Genomic DNA, 21,865 nt, shown 5'->3' with positions numbered 1-21,865 from the left:
ATGCACACAAACTAGTGGCAAAATTATTTACAAACTACCACTGGTGAGCATGGTTTGTGTGTCCCACCTTCAACGTCTGCATGCGTTTCTTCATCCTTTTGAAAAAGAGAAAAGTGGCAGAAAAAGTACATTATCAATATCACTAAAGATAGCGGATTCGTGGCTTGCATTGGCTGCCGATCAGTTTCCGGTCACAATTCAACTCCCCCCGGAGATTAGAATTGCTCCCACCCTCCTTGTTTTCCGTAAACTACTTAAGACCCACCTATACCGCCAGGCATGGGGGGTTTGAGACACCTTTCCCCCAGGCTTATTATAATTTATGTTTGGTATGTATGTGCTGTTTGGTTTTTAATTATGATAGGGTTTTTAGTTTTTTTTAAATATTAGATTTGTGCCTGTATAATACTGTTTTTATCATGTTGTGAGCCGCCCCGAGTCTTCGGAGAGGGGCGGCATACAAATCTAATAAATAATAATAATAATAATAATTATTATTATTATTATTATTATTATTATTATTATTATTATTATTATTAATTAATTCAAAGTGTTGGTCATGACCTTTAAAGCCCTACATGGCAATGGACCAGATTACCTCCGGAACCGCCTGCTACCGCACGAATCTCAGCGACCGATAAGGTCCCACAGAGTTAGCCTTCTCCGGGTCCCGTCGACTAAACAATGTCGTTTGGCGGGCCCCAGGGGAAGAGCTTTCTCTGTGGCGGCCCCGGCCCTCTGGAACCAACTCCCCCCGGAGATTAGAACTGCCCCCACCCTCCCTGTCTTTCGTAAGACTCATTTATATCGCCAGGCATGGGGGAGTTGAGATAGCTCTTCCCCCTAGGCCATTACAAGTTATGCATGGTATGTTTGTGTGTATGTTTGGTTTTATAATAGGGGTTTTTAGTTGTTTTTTATTATTGGATTGTACATGTTGCGTTTATTATTGTTGTTAGCCCCCCCGAGTCTACGGAGAGGGGCGGCATACAAATCCAATAAATTATTATTATTATTATTATTATTATTATTATTATTATTATTGTAAAATTAATCAGGACTGTAATAAAATGAATAAAATGAAATGTTTTCAAAATAGGTTCTGTAGATTTTTTTAAAAAAATTCTGGTGTTTTTAACAGTTGATTATACAACATTATTTTCATGAAATGATCTTAGGAGTTCATTACCTGACTGATTTCTGATTGTTTTAGATGATTTGCCCTTTGTTTTTTGAGTGTAAGATTATATATCGAACTAGGACAAGACCTGAATTCCAGAGTTGGTTCAAGATAAACAAACCAGCATGTAAATATGGATATGGCTGTGAACAAACTTGTCCTATCCCAAATTGCAAAGTTACCACTTAAATTTGAGCTCCTAATGGCAACAGTGAGGCAGACATGACAAAAATGGGGAGAAAAGGTTTCCACTTGTGAAAAGTATTGTGAAAAGAGTGGCATTGGATTCAGTGATTAACAGATCTATCCTTAACTCAGAGTGAGCACAATTGATCATTTTAATAACTTCCTAGTCAGAACATAATAGATTGCCTAGCATTCTGGAAATGGTATTTAAAAACTGGAAAAGCTTTATTACAAAATTGAATTTTCTAACCTTTAGATAAGAAAAGAAATGTGACTTCTTTCCATTTTTGACAAACATCCTTTCAGATATAGAAGGAGAGGGGTGGCATACAAATCTAATAAATTATTATTATTATTATTATTATTATTATTATTATTATTATTATTATTATTATTTTTCTTGCCACCACCCTTCCTTTTCCATGACATTCCCTCAATCTATGAATGTCAAATGACATTGAGGTTTCTTACAACCACCCTGCTTGCCAATTTCATCACTTTCTTATTCAAGAATGTAGCATATTTAAGAATGTACTCAAAAGAATAGATATTTAGAAAAAAGTTTCTAAAAGTCTTGAAAATTCCTGTTCCCCATTTTATGATGTCTGTCTTTCCGTCAGATTTAAAGACTGCCCATCTCACTCATAGGCCAACTCTGGGTGGTGTACAATTTTTAAAAAGTAGGGTATGTGTTTTCATACTTATTAAATTGCCAACAAATTCCTTTTTATTTTCTTGGGTTTTTAAAATTAACATATCGCCATAAATATGTGCTTTTTCCTCTTGTAGATAATAGAAACTCAGAACTCTCCTTCCTTGAACTGTATGTCAGAATGAGAACTCCCCTTAAGTGTCCTCAGCATTTTATAAGGCTGGGTATGTTGCTTTTGTAGATTAAACAGAGATAATATCTAATGTTTTTGCTTCCCTTACGATTTAATAGCTATAATTTGCTTGTAAACTGATATTCAACTATTCAGTTTCCCTATTAGAAGAAATAATCTCTAGCATTTACTGGTCAAGAATTACAGATTAATTTAATTCTACTTTTGTAATACAAAACTCTCTACATTTTAGGTAGTTGAACTATTTCTACGAATCACACAGCTAAACCTGTTTTGTGACAGGAAGAACATATAGAGTAAAATATTTTGGCAAGCTTTCCTATGACATCTGGTGAGCTGATAAGTAGGGTATTAGGCTTTGAAGTTAATGGATCACAAATCACCCAAGAAAGTATTGCTAAAGATACCAGGTATCCTTTTCACTGAAAATTGTGGTTAATGAATTACTGTGAGTATCTGGTTATTCTTTAGAAAATAGAGTTGGACAGAAAAATAAGACAGATGTTGCCTTTTTCTTCTTCAAAACTGCTGTTGCTTTCACTTGGGAAAACATGGGTTGACTTTAAAGTGGAAGGAGAATTCCTATTTCACAAATGGGGAAAATACAAACCAAAAAACCTATGATTATGTTAGTTTTCCAACATCTAGTCCAGTGTTTCCCAACCTTTTTTGAGCCGCGGCACATTATTCATATTTTCAAAATCCTGGGGAACATTGAACGGGGGGGGGGGGGGGCCTAAAGAAAAGTTTGGACAAAAAAAATCTCTCCCTCCCTTTCGCTCTATTTCTCCCTCCCTCATTCTCTTCCTTCCCTTCTTTCTCTCTCTCCATCCCTCTTTCTTTCTTTCTTCCTCTCTTTTTTGCTCTCTCTCTCCCTCCTTCCCTCCCTCTATGTCTTTCTCCATTGCTCTCTCTCTCTCTCTGTCTCTCTTGCTATCTCTCTCTTGCTTTTCTCTCTCTCTCTCTTCCTTCCTCAATCATCTTTCTTTCTCTTTCTTTCTCTCTTTCTTTCTTCCTCTCTCTCACTCTCTTCCTTCCTCTCTCATCTCTCTTTCTTTCTCTCTCTTTATCTCTCCCCCTCTTTCTCTATCTCTCCCCCTCTTGCTCCTCTCTCTTTTTCTCACTTTCCCTCTCTTGTTTTCTTTCTCTCTCTCTTGCTTTCTCTTTCTCTCATTTTCTTTCTCTCGTTCTCTCTCTTGCTATCTCTTTCTCTCCTCCCTTTCTCTTTCTCACTTTCTCTTGTTTTCTCTCTCACACTTTCCCTCATTCTCTCTTGCTATCTCTTTCTCTACCCCCTCTTTGTCTCTCTCTCTCTCACTTTCTATCTTGCTCTGTCGCTCTCACTCTCTCGTTCTCAGGAGGCTAGCGAAAGTGATTTTTCCAAGGGCGTACCCGAAGCCGCGGCCGGCCCCCCTGCGCCTCTAGCCCCCTCGCGCCCCTGGCTACTCGCTGCTGCCTTCGCCGAAAGCACTTTTGTCGCGGGCTCTCAGCGAGGGGGCTGCATGAGAGGCGGCGAAGGCGATCTCTCTCGTTCTCCGGAGGCTGGTGAAAGTGATTTTCAATGTTGGGGGCGCGGGCCGGCGTGCGCTCTCCCCCTCCCCCTGCCACATTCAAAGTAAGCCGGCAGGGGGATGGGGAGAGAGAGAGCGCCGGCCCGCGCCCCCGACATTGAAAATCACTTTTGCCAGCCTCCGGAGAACAAGAGAGATCGCCTTCGCCGCCTCTCCTGCAGCCCCCTCGCTGAGAGCCCGGGACAAAAGCGCTTTCGGCAAAGGCAGCGGCGAGTAGCCAGGGGCGCGAGGCAGCTAGAGGCGTGGGGTGGTGGTGGTCGCGGCTTCGGGTGCGCCCTTGGAAAAGGGTGCGCGAGGGGGTGTTTTGGGGTGCTCTGGCACCCTCCTGCTCCCACCACCAGTGCCCTCCCTCCGGGCCCCAAAGGACATTGGTTGCCGCCCCCGCCAGGGAAGCTCCAGCTGGGCGGGGCGCTGCTGGCGCCTCCGCCCTAGAGCTCTTGCCACCGCCATCCCCCGGCTACTACCTGGTGCCGCTGCTGATGGCGCCCTCCTCCTCTTGCTGCCGTGCGAAGAATGAAGCTCTCCTTTTTTCCCGCCTTCCTTCTTTGGGGCCCAGCAGGAGAGCGCCAGCAACAGCCGCATCGGGCAGTAGCCGCACCGGCAGCGCCCCGCCCAGCTGGAGCTGCCCTAGGAGTTTCACGGCACACTTGACCATGTCTCGCGGCACACTAGTGTGCCGCGGCACACTGGTTGAGAAACGCTGATCTAGTCAATAAGTGCATGGCTGTGGTGGCAAAAGTGGATTTTAGAGTCAATAGGATTTTGTTTCCTTAAGCCTGACTTGTGCTACCAACAGTTTCATCCAAACAGTGTAATTATAGTACCAAGGTGGATACATGCCATAAATATTTTAATGCGAGAGAAATTATTTTATCAATGCATGAAGACAAATCCTTTCTCTTTTGTATTCCCAACTTAATTATTTTATGGAGATTTAAGGTTTTTTTTAATTGCTCTTACATTTTTCAATGGGCTGCAGAGAATCAAGCAATAGACTACTTAAATATTGGGTTTGGGGGAATTGGGTTACTATAGCTTAAAGGTAGAGTATGGTGGATGTATATATATATACTGCGTTTAACAGAAATAGGCTTAAACTTCCAAATGTTTAAATAATTGTACATATGAATGAAAAATTGGACATAGTGATGTTTCTACAGATATGCAGAGAATATATAGAATATACATTCTGTTTATAAAATTGAGTGAAATATCTTGTAAAGAGCTTTTAGAGTACCATAATTCAAAATACAGGTAAGGAAACCCACATAGGGGTGGTTAGAAAATTAAGATCCATCTGTGATGCACTTGGTTATTTTGTGTAACAACATACAGTATTTTTTTCCTTAAAAAAATTTATTTAAATGTAAAAATGCAAGGCACTAAATGAGTTGATACCTTCTTACTAATACCAGTCTCTCTATCATGCACAAGATAAATAAAGGATGCATTTATTTAGCACAGCTCTACGCTACTTTTCTTAAGATGATTTATACTGTAGTAATGGAGCAAATAAAATCTAGACAAGTGAAACTGTTGTGCTGTGAATGCACCAATTCTTTAGGTCTTTCTTAGGATTAATGTGTGTTTTCTTCCTGTGCGTGGTTTTTGGTGGGGCAGGAGTTGTTTGACCTTTCCACAGCATTGCCAATTGTTCGACCAATCAGACAAGGTGGCATGGCTGGTGAATGTGGATATTTGCATTGATTGATTGATTGACTTGACTTGACTTGACTTGATTTGTATGCCGCCTCTCTCCACAAACTCGGGGCGGCTAACAACAATAGTAAAACAGCATATAACAAATCTAATGTTTAATAATTAAAAAAACCTTATTAAAACCAAACATACGCACAAACATACCATGCATAAATTGTATAGGCCTAGGGGGAAAGGAATATCTCAATTCCCCCATGCCTGATGGCAGAGGTGGGTTTTAAGGAGCTTACGAAAGGCAAGGAGGGTGGGGACAGTCCTGATCTCTGGAGGGAGCTGGTTCCAGAGGGTCGGCGCCGCCACAGAGAAGGCTCTTCCCCTGGGTCCAGCCAAACAACATTGTTTAGTTGACGGGACCCCGAGCAGGCCGACTTTGTGGGACCTAATCGGTCGCTGGGATTCGTGCAGCAGAAGGCGGTCCCGGAGATATTCTTTGTTTGTTCTGAATATGTCAAATTCTAAAGTATAATCATATGAGTTAATATGTCTACCACATATATTACTGCATATCTACCACAGTTACCTTTGGACAGTTTCCCCTCCTCTGGCACCTGACATTCTCTGTCAGGAAAGAAGCTGTTATTCTTTTTATTATCAAACTATGCAATGTTTCAGATTTGAAATACAATGTCTAAGTAGCACAATGAAATTCTGCTGAAAGATATGTTCTTAATGATGCCAATGGCTTTTTCCAGTGAATTATTGAATGGTTGAGATAAGAGACTTGACAACCAGTCTAACTCTTAAAATAAATATACTACAAGGGGGTTATTTACAAAGATTATTGGTGCATAGTTTTTGTGGACAAGGGCCTTTTTCAATAAGTAAAGTGCTAAGACTTCACTTTCTCCAATGCAGTAGGCTCTTATCCACAAAATACACAACAGCAAATCTTTTTTTCTTTTAAGTTTACTTTATCTCTGCAATTATTAACATTGTTTATAATAGGGATAACTATATTTTTCTTCATTTTTTTAAAAATGAATTTGAATCTATATTGTCTTTTCTTTTGAACAATATATTTATCAAGATGAAAAATGGCAGGAGTGTTAGGCGAAGGGAAATACATAGGCAGCTTTATAATTTAGAAACACAATTCCTGTATAAAAGCAGAATTAGGTTCATATGAAAATACAATTTGATTGGGGACTGAAAGGGTTTGGCTGCCACCTGGTATCTGTGTTTAGTTCAAGCACAAAACATGCATAGCTTTCATGAGGCTGGGAGGAGGAGTGTATTTTCAGCTTTCAATAATGGATCTATTTATAAGAAAATAGAAGCAGCATAATAAAGGATAAAACAAATAACAAAAATTATAAAGGTTTCTTTTTACAAATGGTTAAATTGGAAGTCTATAGAAGTGCATTTGTAATTGTTAATGACATTTTAAATATTCAGTACTATTTTAAAGAAATCGAATACCAACTATAAATTATTTTCATAGACAAACTCTTGATAGCTTGTCAGAACAGATTAGAAAGGAGTTTTATTCTATAAAGGTTTTCATGTTTTATCCTCCAGTCCCCCTAACCATCTTTGTTGCTCCTCTCTGCATTCTTTTTAGAGTCTCATTTTTTTTAACTGTAATGTAATATTTCAAGTGTGGTCTTACCAAGGCATTATCAAGTGGTATTAATACTTCATGTACTTTGATTGTATTATTCTATTAACGCAGTTTAGGACTGTTGGCTTTTTTGGCAGCTGCAGCACACTGCTGGTTCATATTTAAGTGATGCTCCACTAGGACTCCAAGATCCACCTCTTAGTTAGTTACTATTGAGTCACCTTCGTTGTCCAGTCAACGAAGCAGTGGAAGTGATGTGCTGGTGCCTGGAGGCTGTTGGGGCCTGGATGGGTGTCAACAAACTCAAACTCAACCCAGACAAGACGGAGTGGCTGTGGGTTTTGCCTCCCAAGGACAATTCTATCTGTCCGTCCATCACCCTGGGGGGGGGGAATTATTGATCCCCCTCAGAGAGGGTCCGCAACTTGGGCGTCCTCCTCGATCCACAGCTCACATTAGAGAAACACCTTTCAGCTGTGGCGAGGGGGGCGTTTGCCCGGGTTCGCCTGGTGCGCCAGCTGCGGCCCTATTTGGACCGGGAGTCACTGCTCACAGTCACTCATGCCCTCATCACCTCGAGGCTCGACTACTGTAACGCTCTCTACATGGGGCTACCTTTGAAAAGTGTTCGGAAACTTCAGATCGTGCAGAATGCAGCTGCGAGAGCAATTATGGGCTTCTCTAAGTATGCCCATATTACTCCAACACTCCACAGTCTGCATTGGTTGCCGATCAGTTTCCGGTCACAATTCAAAGTGTTGGTTCTGACCTATAAAGCCCTTCATGGCACCGGACCAGAATATCTTCGGGACCGCCTCCTGCCGCACGAATCCCAGCGACCGGTTAGGTCCCACAGAGTCGGCCTTCTTCGGGTCCCGTCGACTAAACAATGTCGTCTGGCGGGACCCAGGGGAAGAGCCTTCTCTGTGGGGGCCCCGACCCTCTGGAACCAGCTCCCCCCTGAGATTAGGATTGCCCCCACCCTGTCTGCCTTTCGTAAACTCCTTAAGACCCACCTCTGCCGTCAGGCATGGGGGAACTAAAACACCTTCCCCTTGCCCATGCTGTTTTGTTGATTGACTGTGTGCCTGTTTTTTATATATATTGGGATTGTTTTATGAAATTACTAATTTTAAATTGTAATTAGATTGGTGGGCATTGGATTTGTTATTGTGTACTGTTTTTTATTATTGTTGTGAGCTGCCCCGAGTTTTCGGAGAGGGGCGGCATATAAATCCAATAAATCTAATCTAATCTAATCACCTATTCAATGCCTGTGCTTTTGGTCTTCCTTGCCTAAATGTAGCATCTTACGTTTCCCACCATTGAATTTCATTGTGTTAGATAAGGCTCAGTGTTCAAGTCTGTTGAGATCCTTTTGTATCTTGAGCCTATCTTCTGGAGTGTTGGTTATTCCTTCCAGTTTTGTGCAAATTTGATGAGTTCCCCTTCTATCCCGTCATCTAAATCATTGATGAAGATATTGAAGAATATTTGGCTGAAGGCAGAGCCTTGCAGTACCCCACTGCATATCTCCCTCAATATAGATGCAGTTCCTTTAATATTACACATTGAATATGGTTGGTCAGCCAATTATGAATCCATCTGGTGGTGATGCTGGCTAACCTACATTTTTCTGTTTTATCAAGTAGTAAGTTATGGTCCACTTTATCAAATGACTTACTGAAGTATATCCATGTTTGGTCCACTAATTTTGTCACATTGTCAAAGAATACAATGAGATTTGTCTGGCCTCTGTACGACTTTGTTTACCTCTAGATGTTCGCAGATTATTTACTTTTCCATAATCTTCCCAGACAATGATGTCAGGCTGATAGGTCTGTAGTTTATTGGATCCATTGCTTTTCGTTTTTTAAAGATGGGAACTTGATCAGCACTTGATCAACCTTTATCAATCATCTGGCAGATCCCCAGTATCCAGGATCTTCAAAAGTTATGCTTTAGTGGTTCGGAGATCACATCTAACAGTTCCTTTAGAACCCTGGAGTGTCATCCATCCAATCCTGGTGATTTGAATTTTAGAGTGGATAGGTGTTCTCTTACCATTTCTTTGCTTATTTTGATTTGCATTCCTATTCTGTATTTTACAGAACTTTAGGACTAGTATTCTGCAGAATGTAGAAATCTGAAACCTTTCCCCATCTCAACAATAGCTTATATTAAGAAATTACACCCTTGGCTAGCCCTTACCTGTTCTTGCATTTGCCTAGAAGTCTTCCAGAACCCTGTAATTTCAAGGTGTGACTCAATTAAAATTCAAGACTGATAAGGATAGAATGCCAGCCTCAGCATTGTTACAAATAGTATGGATTGTATTTTGGCAGTTCTGTTCTTTTTAACGAATTAATCAATAGTTTCATCTATCCCCTGCTTGACTTAGTGTTGTAACAAGTTCCAAAGAGTGTTAATAACCAATAAAAGATACTCTATCATTTTAGTATAATAATATTCCAGAAATGGTGCTAAGGAAGAATAAGATGATGACTTTTGGTCATCGTTTTATTTTACTTATTTACTTTTACTGTGCTATATATTTACTTTATTATTTTCTTTCCTTTAATGGTTTGAAAATCCCTTAAAATTTCCCACTGCACAGATTAAAAGAACCACATAAAGAATTTGTGTAGTGAAATCTTCCTTCCATACACTCAGCGACATGTTGGTTTTCTATCAGCATGGACTGAATTTATTATTAACTAATAATAGTTAATAGTAAAATTTGAATGGTAAATTATCTCTGTAGTGGTTAAGGCGCTGATCTAGAAACTAGGAGGCTGGGAATTCTAATCCTGCATTGTGTCTATGGAGATTCTCAGTCATCCAGGTCATGGTTGCCCCAAAGGTGCTTTTTCAAGAGGCAACTGGAGTTTCTGGTTTTTCTTTAAAGACGTTTTCGCCTCTCACTCAAGATACTTTCTTTCAGTGATGCTTCAAGTGAAGAAGCTTCTTGGATGAGAAGCAAAACATCTTCAAAGAAAAACCAGAAACTCCAGTTGCCTCTTCAAAAAAAAAGCCACCTTTGGGATAGTCCTGCCTTAGGCAAGAAAGCAAGATGGGTGACTTTGGGCCAGTCACTCTCTCTCAGCCCAACCCAACTCACAGGTTTATTGTTATGTGGAAAATAGGAGAAGGAAGTAGTGTTAGATATGTTGGCCACTGAGTCACTTATAAAGAAATAAAGGCAGGATAAAAGAAAAATATCCAAATAAATAAACCTTCTCTTACAGATCTGTTGCTCCCTATGTGAGTAATCAGAAGTATTTTTTGCCTTGGCAAACGGATGAAAGATACGTATTACAGTGATCCCCCGATTATCGTGAGGGTTCCGTTCCAAGACCCCTGGCAATAATCGATTTTTCAGGATGTAGTGGTGCGGAAGTAAAAACACCATCTGCGCATGCGCGCCCCTTTTTCCATGGCCGCACATGCGCAGATGGTGGAGTTTGCGTGTGGGCGGCGGGGAAGACCCAGGGAAGGTTCCTTCGGCCGCCCAACAGCTGATCTGCTCCGCAGCGCGGCAGCAGCGAGGAGCCGAAGATGGGGTTTCCCCGTTGTCCAGGCAAACCCCATCTTCGGCTCCTCGCTGCTGCCGCGCTGCGGAGCAGATCAGCTGTTGGGCGGCCGAAGGAACCTTCCCTGGGTCTTCCCCGCCGCCCAGGCAAAGGGGAAACCCCAAGATCGCTTGCCGCTTGCCCGTTCGCCCGCTCGCCCGGCTGCTCGCTTGCCGCTCGAGAGCAAGAGGGGGAGAGATAGAGAAAGAGAGAGAAGGAAAGAAAGAGATGAGAGAGGTAGGAAGAGAGTGTGAGAGAGGAAGAAGCAAGATAAAGAGAGAGAGAAAGAAAGATGAGAAAGGAAGGGAGTGACGTCATCGGGTGGAAAAATCGCGATATAGCGTTTCGCAAAGATCGAGATCGCGAAACTCGGGGGATCACTGTACTTCAAAATGACAGAAACCAGCGACTGTGATTTGCAGTAAGTTAGTTGAGGTTTAGTTTTAAGCTACTAGAAGTAGCAGTCTCATGAGTTCAAATTTATGGGAAGACCCCATGGCTAGTAGTGTGATCTGTGTGTAGGTAACTTAATTACATGTTTACTTCTATTAAAGAAACTAATTAAGTTACCGACACACAGATGAGTAGGTTCATAGCATGTCTAGGGCAGGTTTGCTTCTGTGCATTAAAGGTCACATGGGATCAGTGAAGGGCTACCAAAATTTTTACTACCACGCTGTGGGGGGCTTATGCAGGACGCCCTGCATTTTCTTTCAACATGTTTCAGTGCAAATTGAGTGCTCTGGGGTGGAGCTCCATTTTCGCTACCCCACTGTGTCCCGTCCCCCCCCATCCAGGCAGCAGCTCATCCCTGCATGGGATATATATTGATGTAGGTGTTTATGCAGACAGTCTACACTTCTTCACATAGTGGTCCAGCTCGTGGTTTGTTGTAAGAATCATGTTAATTCCCCAAATGGCCTGAGGGTAGCATATTAAAATAAAGGAGCTCCTACGGTTCTTAGAATTTCTACCTTTCACCTTTGGATATAGAATGGCAGCCTGTATTTGGGGGGCTTTTATTAAGGAATGTTTGTTTAAATACAATGTTATAATGATTTCTCTTTCTTCCTTTCAGGTTGCATGCCTTGGACTTGATGCTTGATTTGCATGACTCCTAACACTCAGGTGCTGGATTTTCCAGTGAGCAAACATGGCCCACTCAGTGAATATTAATGGCAGTTTTACAGGTAATGTTTTGTCTTAGTTGTAAGCAGTCCTCCTTTTATAAGGGAAACTGAGCCTAATGTTTTCTTAGTTCTGTAAATTTATCTCTGAGCCCATGTGGGCACCCTTCACTTATGCAAACGTGAACCTAAATTCTCTACCTTGCGATTCCCATTTTAATAAGGTCTGGGCTTGGATGGCTCTTGCATGATAACTGGTTTATATTAATCCAGGGTGCAAAATGCATTCTGGATGACTGCAATTTTTGGTTTTATTAAAAAAAAAGGGAATAGGGGAGATTTCAGTCCTTATATTTTCATTATGAGAACGCTTATAGTTAGAAAGGTACAACATACTATACCAGTAATGGTGAACCTTTTTTGGCTTGCGTGTCAAAAGGGTATCTTGCACGTACTAGTGCTCACGTGCATTCCCAAATGCATGTCCTCCCTCCGTGCATGCGCCATCCCCCACACATACACACTCCCCTATCCGTGCTGCCCCCCCCCCCACATGCACACAGCCCTCACAATAGACTCCTGAAACCTGGGGACAGTGAAAAAAGGCCAAGCTGGTCAACTGAAAGTTCAGAAACGAACTAACCATTGGGCTGTTTTTTGCTGTCCCCATACTTCAGGAGGCTTCCCTGAAGCCTGGGGAGAGAGAAAACAGCCGAAAAGAAGCCCAAAATTCAGCTGTCCAGCGCACACATGCTCGTTGGAGCTGACATAGACCTGTGCCTTGCATGCTCTCCAATATGGGTCCACATGCCATAGGTTCACCATCGTGATACTATACATACTATACAGTGATCCCCCGAGTTTCGCGATCTCGATCTTTGCGAAACGCTATATCGCGATTTTTCAACCCGATGACGTCACTCCCTTCCTTTCTCATCTTTCTTTCTCTCTCTCTTTCTCTATCTTGCTTCTTCCTCTCTCACACTCTCTTCCTCCCTCTCTCATGTCTTTCTTTCCTTCTCTCTCTTTCTCTATCTCTCCCCCTCTTGCTCTCGAGCGGTGGGTGGCACCCAGGGAAGGTTCCTTCGGCCGCCCACCAGCTGATCTGCTCGGCAGCGCAGTAGCAGCGAGGAGCCGAAGATGGGGTTTCCCCTTTGCGTGGGCAACGGGGAAACCCCATCTTCGGCTCCTCGCTGCTACTGCGCTGCCGAGCAGATCAGCTGGTGGGCGGCCGAAGGAACCTTCCCTGGGTCTTCAACTCCCAGAGCGGCGGACAAGCGGAAAAGCGGCGGACAAGCGGGCAGGCAGGCGGCTCCTCAGCTGCTGGGTCTTCCCAGGTGTAGAAGTAAAAACACCATCTGCGCATGCGCGGCCATGGAAAAAGGGGCGCGCATGCGCAGATGGTGTTTTTACTTCCGCACCGCTACATCGCGAGAAATTGATTATTGCGAGGGGTCTTGGAACGGAACCCTCGCGATAATCGGGGGATCACTGTAGTAGGTGCAACATACTATACATAGCATTAGGTTGGAGGGGGCTGCCCTAATAGATAGCCCTATATACTGTGTTTCACCGAAAATAAGACAGGGGCTTATATTTTTTTGAACCTCGAAATGTGGCCGTCACCATAGATCGGAAAGCGGAATCGCAGAACGGCCACTGCCCTGACTGGAGTTTGAAAGCTGAAGAGTCAGAGTTTAAGGGAGAGAAAGAAAGAAAGACTTCTGCATCTTCTGCTTTTGGCTGCACGCAAGGAAAGCAGCAGAAGTCTTTCTTTTTCTTCCTCAAATTCCGGCTCTTCGGCTTCCAAACGCTAGCCAGGGCAGTGGCCGCTCTGCAAGTGCGCTTCCTGCTCTATGGTGATGGTCATTCAACGTCTCCTGTTTCCCCCTGCTCCTCTCCAATCCAATCTCCCCTGAACGCTGATTGACTGGAGCGCCCGTCAGTATGCCCGGAAGCCTCTCCGCCTTGGGATAGCAATTGACCCGGAATCTTCCTGGGGAGGGGAGTCTCGCAGGACCCTTGTCTGCACTCCCTTCCTCAGGCCCCACTTACTCTTCCCAGGGGCCCAGCAGCAAGACACTAGGCAGCCATGCCGAGGGCAGCCATGCCGACAGATGCAACTCGGCCCGCCCAGCCACGGCCCGTGCTTCCTGCCTGCAGCTGAGCTTGCCCTGCAGGGAACCGTCTGGAGCTTCCGTAGATGGCAGCAGTGAGGGCAGCAGCAACACCCGCAGTGCCTCAGCCATCCCTGCCCAGCAGAAGCAGACGGCGACCAAACCCAAGCCAAACTTCTAGCCAGGCGCAGCAGCAGCAGCAGCCAGCGAGAAAGCCTTTTGGTTAGTGGCAGGGGGAAAGTGTACGTACGACACAGCACTAGGATAGGGAACCTTTTGGCTGAATGCAATAAATTGTTCTTCTCTTTCACTCCAAGAGGCTGCGCAGGCATGAAGAGTCTCACAAAGACTCATTTCTGGCGGAGTTTTAAGAGAGAACGATTTCTTGCGTGCAGCCTGCAGCCAAAAGGTTCCTTCTCCTTCTCTGTCTTATATGCACTTTTCCTCCTCCATCCCCCCCCCCCCCGCCAAGAGAGGGAAGAGACAAGGAAGCACGTACCTGACTGCTTCTGCTGCTGAACCTGGCTACTCGTTTTGTTGTCAGCTCAGCTTCTTCAGGCAGTCCGCAAGAGTTTCTTCCCCCTCCCACTTCGCTGGAGAGCACTGAGGAATGGGTAGCTGTTCCTGCAAGGGATTCCACCCACCGCCTCGCCTGCATCCCTCATCTGAAGGATGCGGGGAGAGCAGGTGGAGGATGAGCAAACGAGGGAGGGAGCAGCTGGAGACAGAGCCCAAGGGGTGGCAACAGGGACATCTGCTGCTCAAGCCCTGCACTTGTGACTCACTGTACCTGATCAGACTCGCTGCTTTCTCGTAGGCAGTGGCGCATTTGAAATTGTCATAGGCAGAGGAGCAAGCTAGTCCCGCACGGTGTGAGCGCACCAGCTTCTCTCTTGCTCTTGGTCTTGCTCTCCTGGCCGGAAGCCGCTCTTTCTCCAGTGAACACTCTTTTGGCTGAGAGAGAGAGCAAGCGAGAGATGGGTAAGCGCACATCCCATGTACGGACTAGCTTGCTCCTCTGGGCTGGCGGTGGCAGCGTTTTGAAATTTGTTTGTTTGTGTGCAGCCCCTCTACGTAGACTCGGGGCGGCTCACAGCAATAATAAAACAATGTACAACAAATCTAATAATACCATGCATAAACTGTATAGGCCTGGGGGAGATGTTTCAGTTCCCCCATGCCTGACGGTAGAGGTGGGTTTTAAGGAGTTTACGAAAGGCAAGGAGGGTGGGGGCAGTTCTAATCTCCGGGGAGAGCTGGTTCCAGAGGGTCGGGGCCGCCACAGAGAAGGCTCTTCCCCTAGGTCCCGTCAAACAGCATCGTTTAGTCGACGGGATCCGGAGAAGGCCAACTCTGTGGGACCTAATCGGTCGCTGGAATTCATGCAGCAGAAGGCGGTCCCGCAGATATTCTGGTCCGATGCCATGAAGGGCTTTATAGGTCATAACCTACACTTTGAATTGTGACCGGAAATTGATTGGCAACCAATGCAGACTGCGGAGTGTTGGTGTAACATGGGCATACTTTGGGAAGCCCATAATTGCTCTCGCAGCTGGGATCTGCTCTTTATCCAGTGGGCACTCTTTTGGCCAGGAGAGAGATAAAGAGAGAGAGAGAGAGAGAGCAAGTGAGAGGTGAATATGCACACACCCTGCAAACTAGCTCGTTCCTCTGGGCTGGCTCCGGCAACATTTTGAAATGTGCTTCTACCTGCAAGGAGATAATGAGGCAGGGATCTATGATTGCCTCCTCTTCTTCGCAGGCGGGAGTGTGTTTCAAACTGCCTTAGGTAGGGCCCAGAGGAGTTGAGCTAGTTCCGCGAAGTGTGTATACACCTGCCTCTCACTTGCTCTCGCCAAAAGATTGCCCGCTGGAGAAAGAGTGACTCCTGGCATGCCCCCCGTTTCCCCACAAAGTAGGGGGGGTTATTTTCAGAGGGGGCTTATTTCAACACATGTCCTGAAAAGTCCTGTTGGCCTTATTATCAGGACATGTCTTATTTTGGAGAAAACATGGTATTTATATTGAATCTCCATAGATACTTGTCCCACAGTTGAAAGATTAAAGGAAATAGCCTTGTTCATTTAAACTGAAGAATAACAGACAAATTAATCTTAGTCAACATAAAGATTGTGCCTTTAGAATATTCTTTAAATTGCAAAGATGCTCTCACTTATGTTCACCAGAGTGAGTAGATCTTACAGTAAGACCATCTGTATTGACTTGCTTCTCAATTGATTTCATTCCGCCTATCCATTATAACTCTTGCATCCCTTTTTAAATTAACAGCTGAAGATATTTGTCTTATCTTTTTCTCGTTTCCTTTTTATGCTTTTTCCTTAAATCAGAGGACTGCTGGCAAGCCCAGTAACATGTAGCACAACCACTAGTACAATCCCTAAAACCTTTAGGCTCTGTTTATAAGTAACAAACAATTACATTGGTTAGGTGCAGCCAGTGAATCTTAAATGATGACCATAATTAAGTATCAAGTTGATAGTTAATTACGGCTATGTAAATCTCGAGGAAGCAAAACAAGAAAGTATGTGGTTTAAATGAGAGATGAGGAAATGATTAGTACATTGGACAATGTTTTTAAGCTTGTCAACTTTATGATGTTGACAAGGGACAAGTGGACTTCAACTCCCAGAATCCACCAGCCAGTATTTCAATTCTTCATTTAAAGAGGGCTGGTCATTTACTGCAGAAAACCAGAATGCCTTAAAACACACCATTAGCTCAAATAGGCTGATCTCGTATGTCGCTAATCAGTTGTTGGAATAATGTATACATTCATTTTATGCATGCTGCTATGTAGAACATTACACTTAAAATGACAGTGTTGCCTTGTTTCACCAGCCCTTATGCCTGAACAATTATATTTGCATAGTTGTGCAAAACATTAAGGACAAAGTATTCTGGCATTATTCTCTCTTTGCCCAAAGGATAACATTTCTGCCTGCCCTGTTCAATTCAGGCTTGTTAGAAACCCTTTGGTTACTCTGTTCTCCTTTCCATTGGTGACATCGGTGATATCAGTTTTTTAAGAAGCTACAATTCTCTTTGTGATATATTTGCATGTTTTAGAAGGCCAGGAAACAGAATTGATGTTTGCTTTCCCCAACCCAGAATCTTGCTGATCTATTAAGAATAACAGATAATAAAGGATTTATGTGACAGTACAGTGATACCTCGTCTTATGAACCCCTCGTCATATAAACTTTTTGAGATATGAATCCAGGATTTAAGATTTTTTTGCCAATTCTTCCGAACTATTTTCACCTTACGAACCCGCTGCCGCCGCTGGGATGCCCCACCTCTGGACTTCCGTTGCCAGGCGAAGGCTCCCCTCGTTGGGAAACCCCACCTCCGGACTTCCGTTGCCAGTGAAGCACCTGTTTTTGTGCTGCTGGGATTTCCCTGAGTCTCCCCTCCATGGGAAGCCCCACCTCCAGACTTCCATGTTTTTGCGATGCTGCGGGGGAATCCCAATAAGGGAATCTCAGCATCGCAAAAACGGGTGCTTCGCTGGCAACAGAAGTCCGGCAGTTTCCCAGCAAGGGAAGCCTCAGTAAAATCGCTGGGAAACCCCACCTCTGGACTTCCGTTGCCAGCGAAGCACCCGTTTTTGCACTGCTGGGATTCCCCTGCAGCATCACAAAAACGCGGAAGTCCGGAGGTGGGGTTTCCCATGGAGGGGAGCCTCAGGGGAATCCCAGCAGCGCAAAAACAGCCGCTTCGGCTGGCAAAAGGGGTGAATTTTGGGCTTGCACGCATTAATCGCTTTTCCATTGATTCCTATGGGAAACATTGTTTCGTCTTATGAACTTTTCACCTTACCAACCTCGTCCTGGAACCAATTAAGTTCGTAAGACAAGATATCACTGTAAATCCTTTTAATAGTTAATGGTAGGAATTGCAGTCCTGATATGTCGGTTACTAAATTGAGGAATTATTAAATCTCAGTAATCAAACTTCATTTGTGTACTGTACTTTCATTTCACTCTTTGAAAATAATTGTGTGGTTTTAAGCCTCCGGTCTTACTTCATAAGAATGGCACCTAGGCAGAGTCCCTGGTAAGTTAATTAAAGGGAGGAAACTTCTTCAAGTAGCATGGCCTCAAACTATTTGAAAATGTAAACAGGAGTCCTTGAATTTAACACATAGGTCCTGTCATCCAGAAATGGACATAATGGTTTTTGGTGCTACCGTGTTCCCCCAAAAATAAGACACTGCCTTATATTAATTTTTGCTCCAAAAGTTGTGCTACGTCTTATTTTCGGGGGGTGGGTGCCTTATTTTTCTCAAATAAGACAAATTCACAGACAGAAAAGCTGACACCCCCAAAGAAAGTGTACACTGATTACAGTATAGTACCTGTCAGTATGGCACCCACCCACACAAACGACGGCACTTATATGGTACAACAGTATACTCCCGCTATTGCAACTTCCGGCCACCAGAGGAACTACAGTCTACACACTGTAGTGGAGACTGTAATGGCGGTGAGACAGCAGCAGACTGTGTCTGCTGTACTGGATGGTACAAAGCGATGGAAGGGGCCAGCGGGGACGGCACATTATTACGGTACCACTATGAACAGCTTTGAATGATACCGTATGTTTTTCCACCGTACCGTATGTAAACTTGACTACGCCTTATTTTCGGGGGGTGCCTTATATTAGCAAATTCTTTAAAACCTCTGACATGCCTTACTTTCGGGGTACGTCTTATTTTCGGGGAAACAGGGTATATTATCTTATTCAGGAAATCCAATTATATTGATATTTTCCCTAAAGTGTTTCAAATGAGGGAGGGAGGGAGAGAGAGAGAGAGATATGATAGGTAGGTAGGTAGGTAGGTAGGCAAACAGACAGACCGACAGACTGATTGACTGACTATTGGGATTGACTTAATGTAGTGTAATAAGTATATCAGGGTTCAGTAAAAAATATAAAACTAAATAATCCTTGAACAATTAATTCTAAGGTCTTTGCCATCGGAGTAGAAGGCAATTTATAAATTAAATAAACAACAAGCTAGGTAAATAATCTGTTTTAAGATTTAATTATAAAATGTTAGAATAAATTGAAGGCTCGCGGGAGTTAAGTTTTGTTCAAAAATGTTTAAGTTTTATAATTATAGAAGTTGGCACTGTTCAGAAGGATGAGAATTTTAGGGAGTCAATCTTTCTCTTGGGAGTAAAATTATGCATGGAATGTGTGGATATAAATTTGTAGTGTAAAATGAGTTTCTTTATTGTCTAGTAATAAAGAAACTCTCTTGCAATCATTCACCTACTTCCACTATTTAAGGGGTAAATGTTATTTCAATGTATGCATAAATTTTGTGCTTGCTTTTTGCACAATAATCATGTCAATTTTTTTGTCCGGTCAGAATTTAAAATGCAGATATACTATAAATGCTCTATATAAACCTGCTAATATAAATATTGCTTTACAGTAGTACATGTATAGCCTATCATGATTTAAGGATTTAATTTCAACCAGAGTTAGTTTGTCTCAATCTGATTGAATTTATGTAAAATGGAAGCAGAAACTTTAACACTGTTACAGTTAGCTTCTTTTTCTCTTTTTCTCCTGTGAAACTTTGCTTTGCTATAGACAAGTATATTATAACTATGGAATTAAGTGGTCCGTCCAAGTTTCTAGACCTGTGCATAATTCAGATTGGCCCATTACTCGCTGGGAGTGTCTTAAAAACTTTCTAGATGAAAAGTTTCACATCATGCTTTGCGTGAGGACTGTTGAGACTTGTCTTCTTCTGTACACCCTTAAGTCCTTAGTTCTAACGTGTTGAGCTTAGTTTTCATATGCCTGTTTGTCTAAATCTTGAGCATTTCATAATAGCATTGGTTTCTCTACCCCTCTGTTATTATATCTCTCTGCCGGGTAAAGGAGTCTGGTCTTGTAATAATAATTGGGCGTTGAGAGTTTTGAAACAGGTTTCTTAATTGCCTTGTGATCAAGGAGTGGAAAGTCAAGCTTAAGAGTTGAAGGCTTCCCTAAGAATCCATTAAGGAGTAGAAAATGACCAGAATGTTTGCTTATTGATCTCATTGCTGGAATATCTGCTGATTTGAAAATTTGGTAATCTTCACACACACATCCAGATAGAAGTTATTTTAAGGAACGTTCCCATATTATGCTGCTAATGGTGAGTGCTGAATCTTTAATTGCGTGTTTGGAGTGGATTTGTTATTTTTGTGTATGTTTGTCAGGAACACTGATGGGAATCTTCCGGTTAACAGTTCTGTATGATTTTTCATCTCTGTGAAAGTACTGTAGAAATATAAAATATTTTCCATGTGTCTGTTGAACACTATAAGACAGCATGTGCCTCTGAGATAGTGTAAACATCAAATTGGACAAGAAAGCCTAAAATAAGATGCTCTTTATATATAAAAGTTTTATGAGGTTTGCAGTGATTTCAAATATTATCTGAATACATTTGAAAATGATCATGTCATTTCTCAGCTTCGCTGTTAATCTGTAAATACGTTTGAATTCTGTATAATTATTGATTAATAAATTGTGTAAACAATGATTTGGCTTTGTTTTAAACAATATTAAAGAATCTTCATCAATGTTACATGTCAGGTCATTAACACAATGAACTACCTATTCAGAAGTTCAGCTGAATGACACTTGCTAATAGTAGAGAAATGAGAGAATTCTGTTATCTTGAGTATTTAAATTCTGAGTGAATATGCAATCTAATTCTATTTCAACTTTGGATTTTATAGCATCAAATGAGGTATAATCAGTGGGCTGTTATGAGTACGGTCAGGTACACAGTACCGGTAGCAAATTTTTGTCGTCCCCCCCCCTCTCTTTTTCCCCCTTCCGGGTCTGGGTATGTTTTTCCTATCACAGTAAATGAGGTTGAATGTGCATAATTTTAGAAGAGCTGTGCGTGAGTGTGTACATACACTTTATATAGTAGATAATCAGGAGTGGGATACTGCCCAGACAGGGGAAACGCAATGGGGTAGCACCCAATTTGCACTGAAAGATATTGAAACAAAATGCATAAGCCACGCCCACAGTGTGGTAGTAAAAAAATTGGTAGCCCATCACTGGGTAGAATTCTATCACTACGACTCGTAAGCAATTTAATTCTATTCTTTTTCAGTTTTCTGCTTCCAACACAAATTTACATGGAATTAGAATTTGAAAGATATTTTTTATAACATGCTGTATCGTTAGTAGTCAACACTTGATAAATTGTCAAAGATCTGTAAGGGAATATCAAATATTAGATAGAATGTAACTAATATGATTAATGTTTTATCAGATTCATATTCTATAATCTTTGTTGAGCCGGGGTGGCACAGCAGGTAGAGTGCTGTACTACAGGCCACTGAAGCTGACTGTAGATCTGAAGGTCAGCGGTTCAAATCTCATCACCGGCTCAAGGTTGACTCAGCCTTCCATCCTTCCGAGGTGGGTAAAATGAGGACCCAGATTGTGGGGGCAATAGCCTGGCTCTGTTAAAAAGTGCTATTGCTAACATGTTGTAAGCCGCCCTGAGTCTAAGGAGGAGGGGCGGCATAAAAATCGAATAAATAAATAAATAAATAAATTTAAAAGGATTGCTGTCACTTTTCATCTTTGCCTGTCTTTGTAGCAGGGGCAGAGAGTGGAGCAGAAAGAAGTAGATTTACCCGAAAGGGCTCAGATCTTTCATGTATGTGATTCTAAAAGTCATCAGTATATCCTGAAAGAGAGATATTTGGTCCAGTGTATCAGATAACTTATGTGTTGTTCGGAAACTTCCCTTTTTCTTGTTGAGGTCATGGTAGGAAGGCAATTTCAGAGCATCTTAGAGAAGGCAGATTATTTGGGACCATTTTCAGGAGGGATTCAGGCCTGGCAGAGGAAATTTTTTAATTTTAATTTTAATTTTAATTTTAATTTTAATTTTAATTTTAATTTTAATTTTAATTTTAATTTTAATTTTAAT

The 21,865-nt window shown here is 42.6% G+C and overlaps 1 protein-coding gene across 2 annotated transcripts in view; it reads left to right on the top strand.

Moving 5' to 3' along the window:
- Positions 1-21,865, top strand: part of KANK1 (KN motif and ankyrin repeat domains 1) — a 176,807-nt gene that overhangs the window by 75,739 nt on the left and 79,203 nt on the right. For both annotated transcript variants that reach the window (XM_070742646.1, XM_070742647.1), the window contains exon 2: positions 11,713-11,824. In XM_070742646.1, coding sequence (XP_070598747.1) covers positions 11,788-11,824 — 37 coding nt within the window. In that variant the 5' untranslated portion in view covers positions 11,713-11,787. The remainder of the gene's footprint in view (positions 1-11,712; positions 11,825-21,865) is intronic.

The sequence above is a fragment of the Erythrolamprus reginae genome, chromosome 2 (assembly GCF_031021105.1).
Source record: "Erythrolamprus reginae isolate rEryReg1 chromosome 2, rEryReg1.hap1, whole genome shotgun sequence".
NCBI classification, from domain to species: Eukaryota; Metazoa; Chordata; class Lepidosauria; order Squamata; family Dipsadidae; genus Erythrolamprus; species Erythrolamprus reginae.
This window is presented reverse-complemented; position numbering and strand designations above follow the sequence as displayed.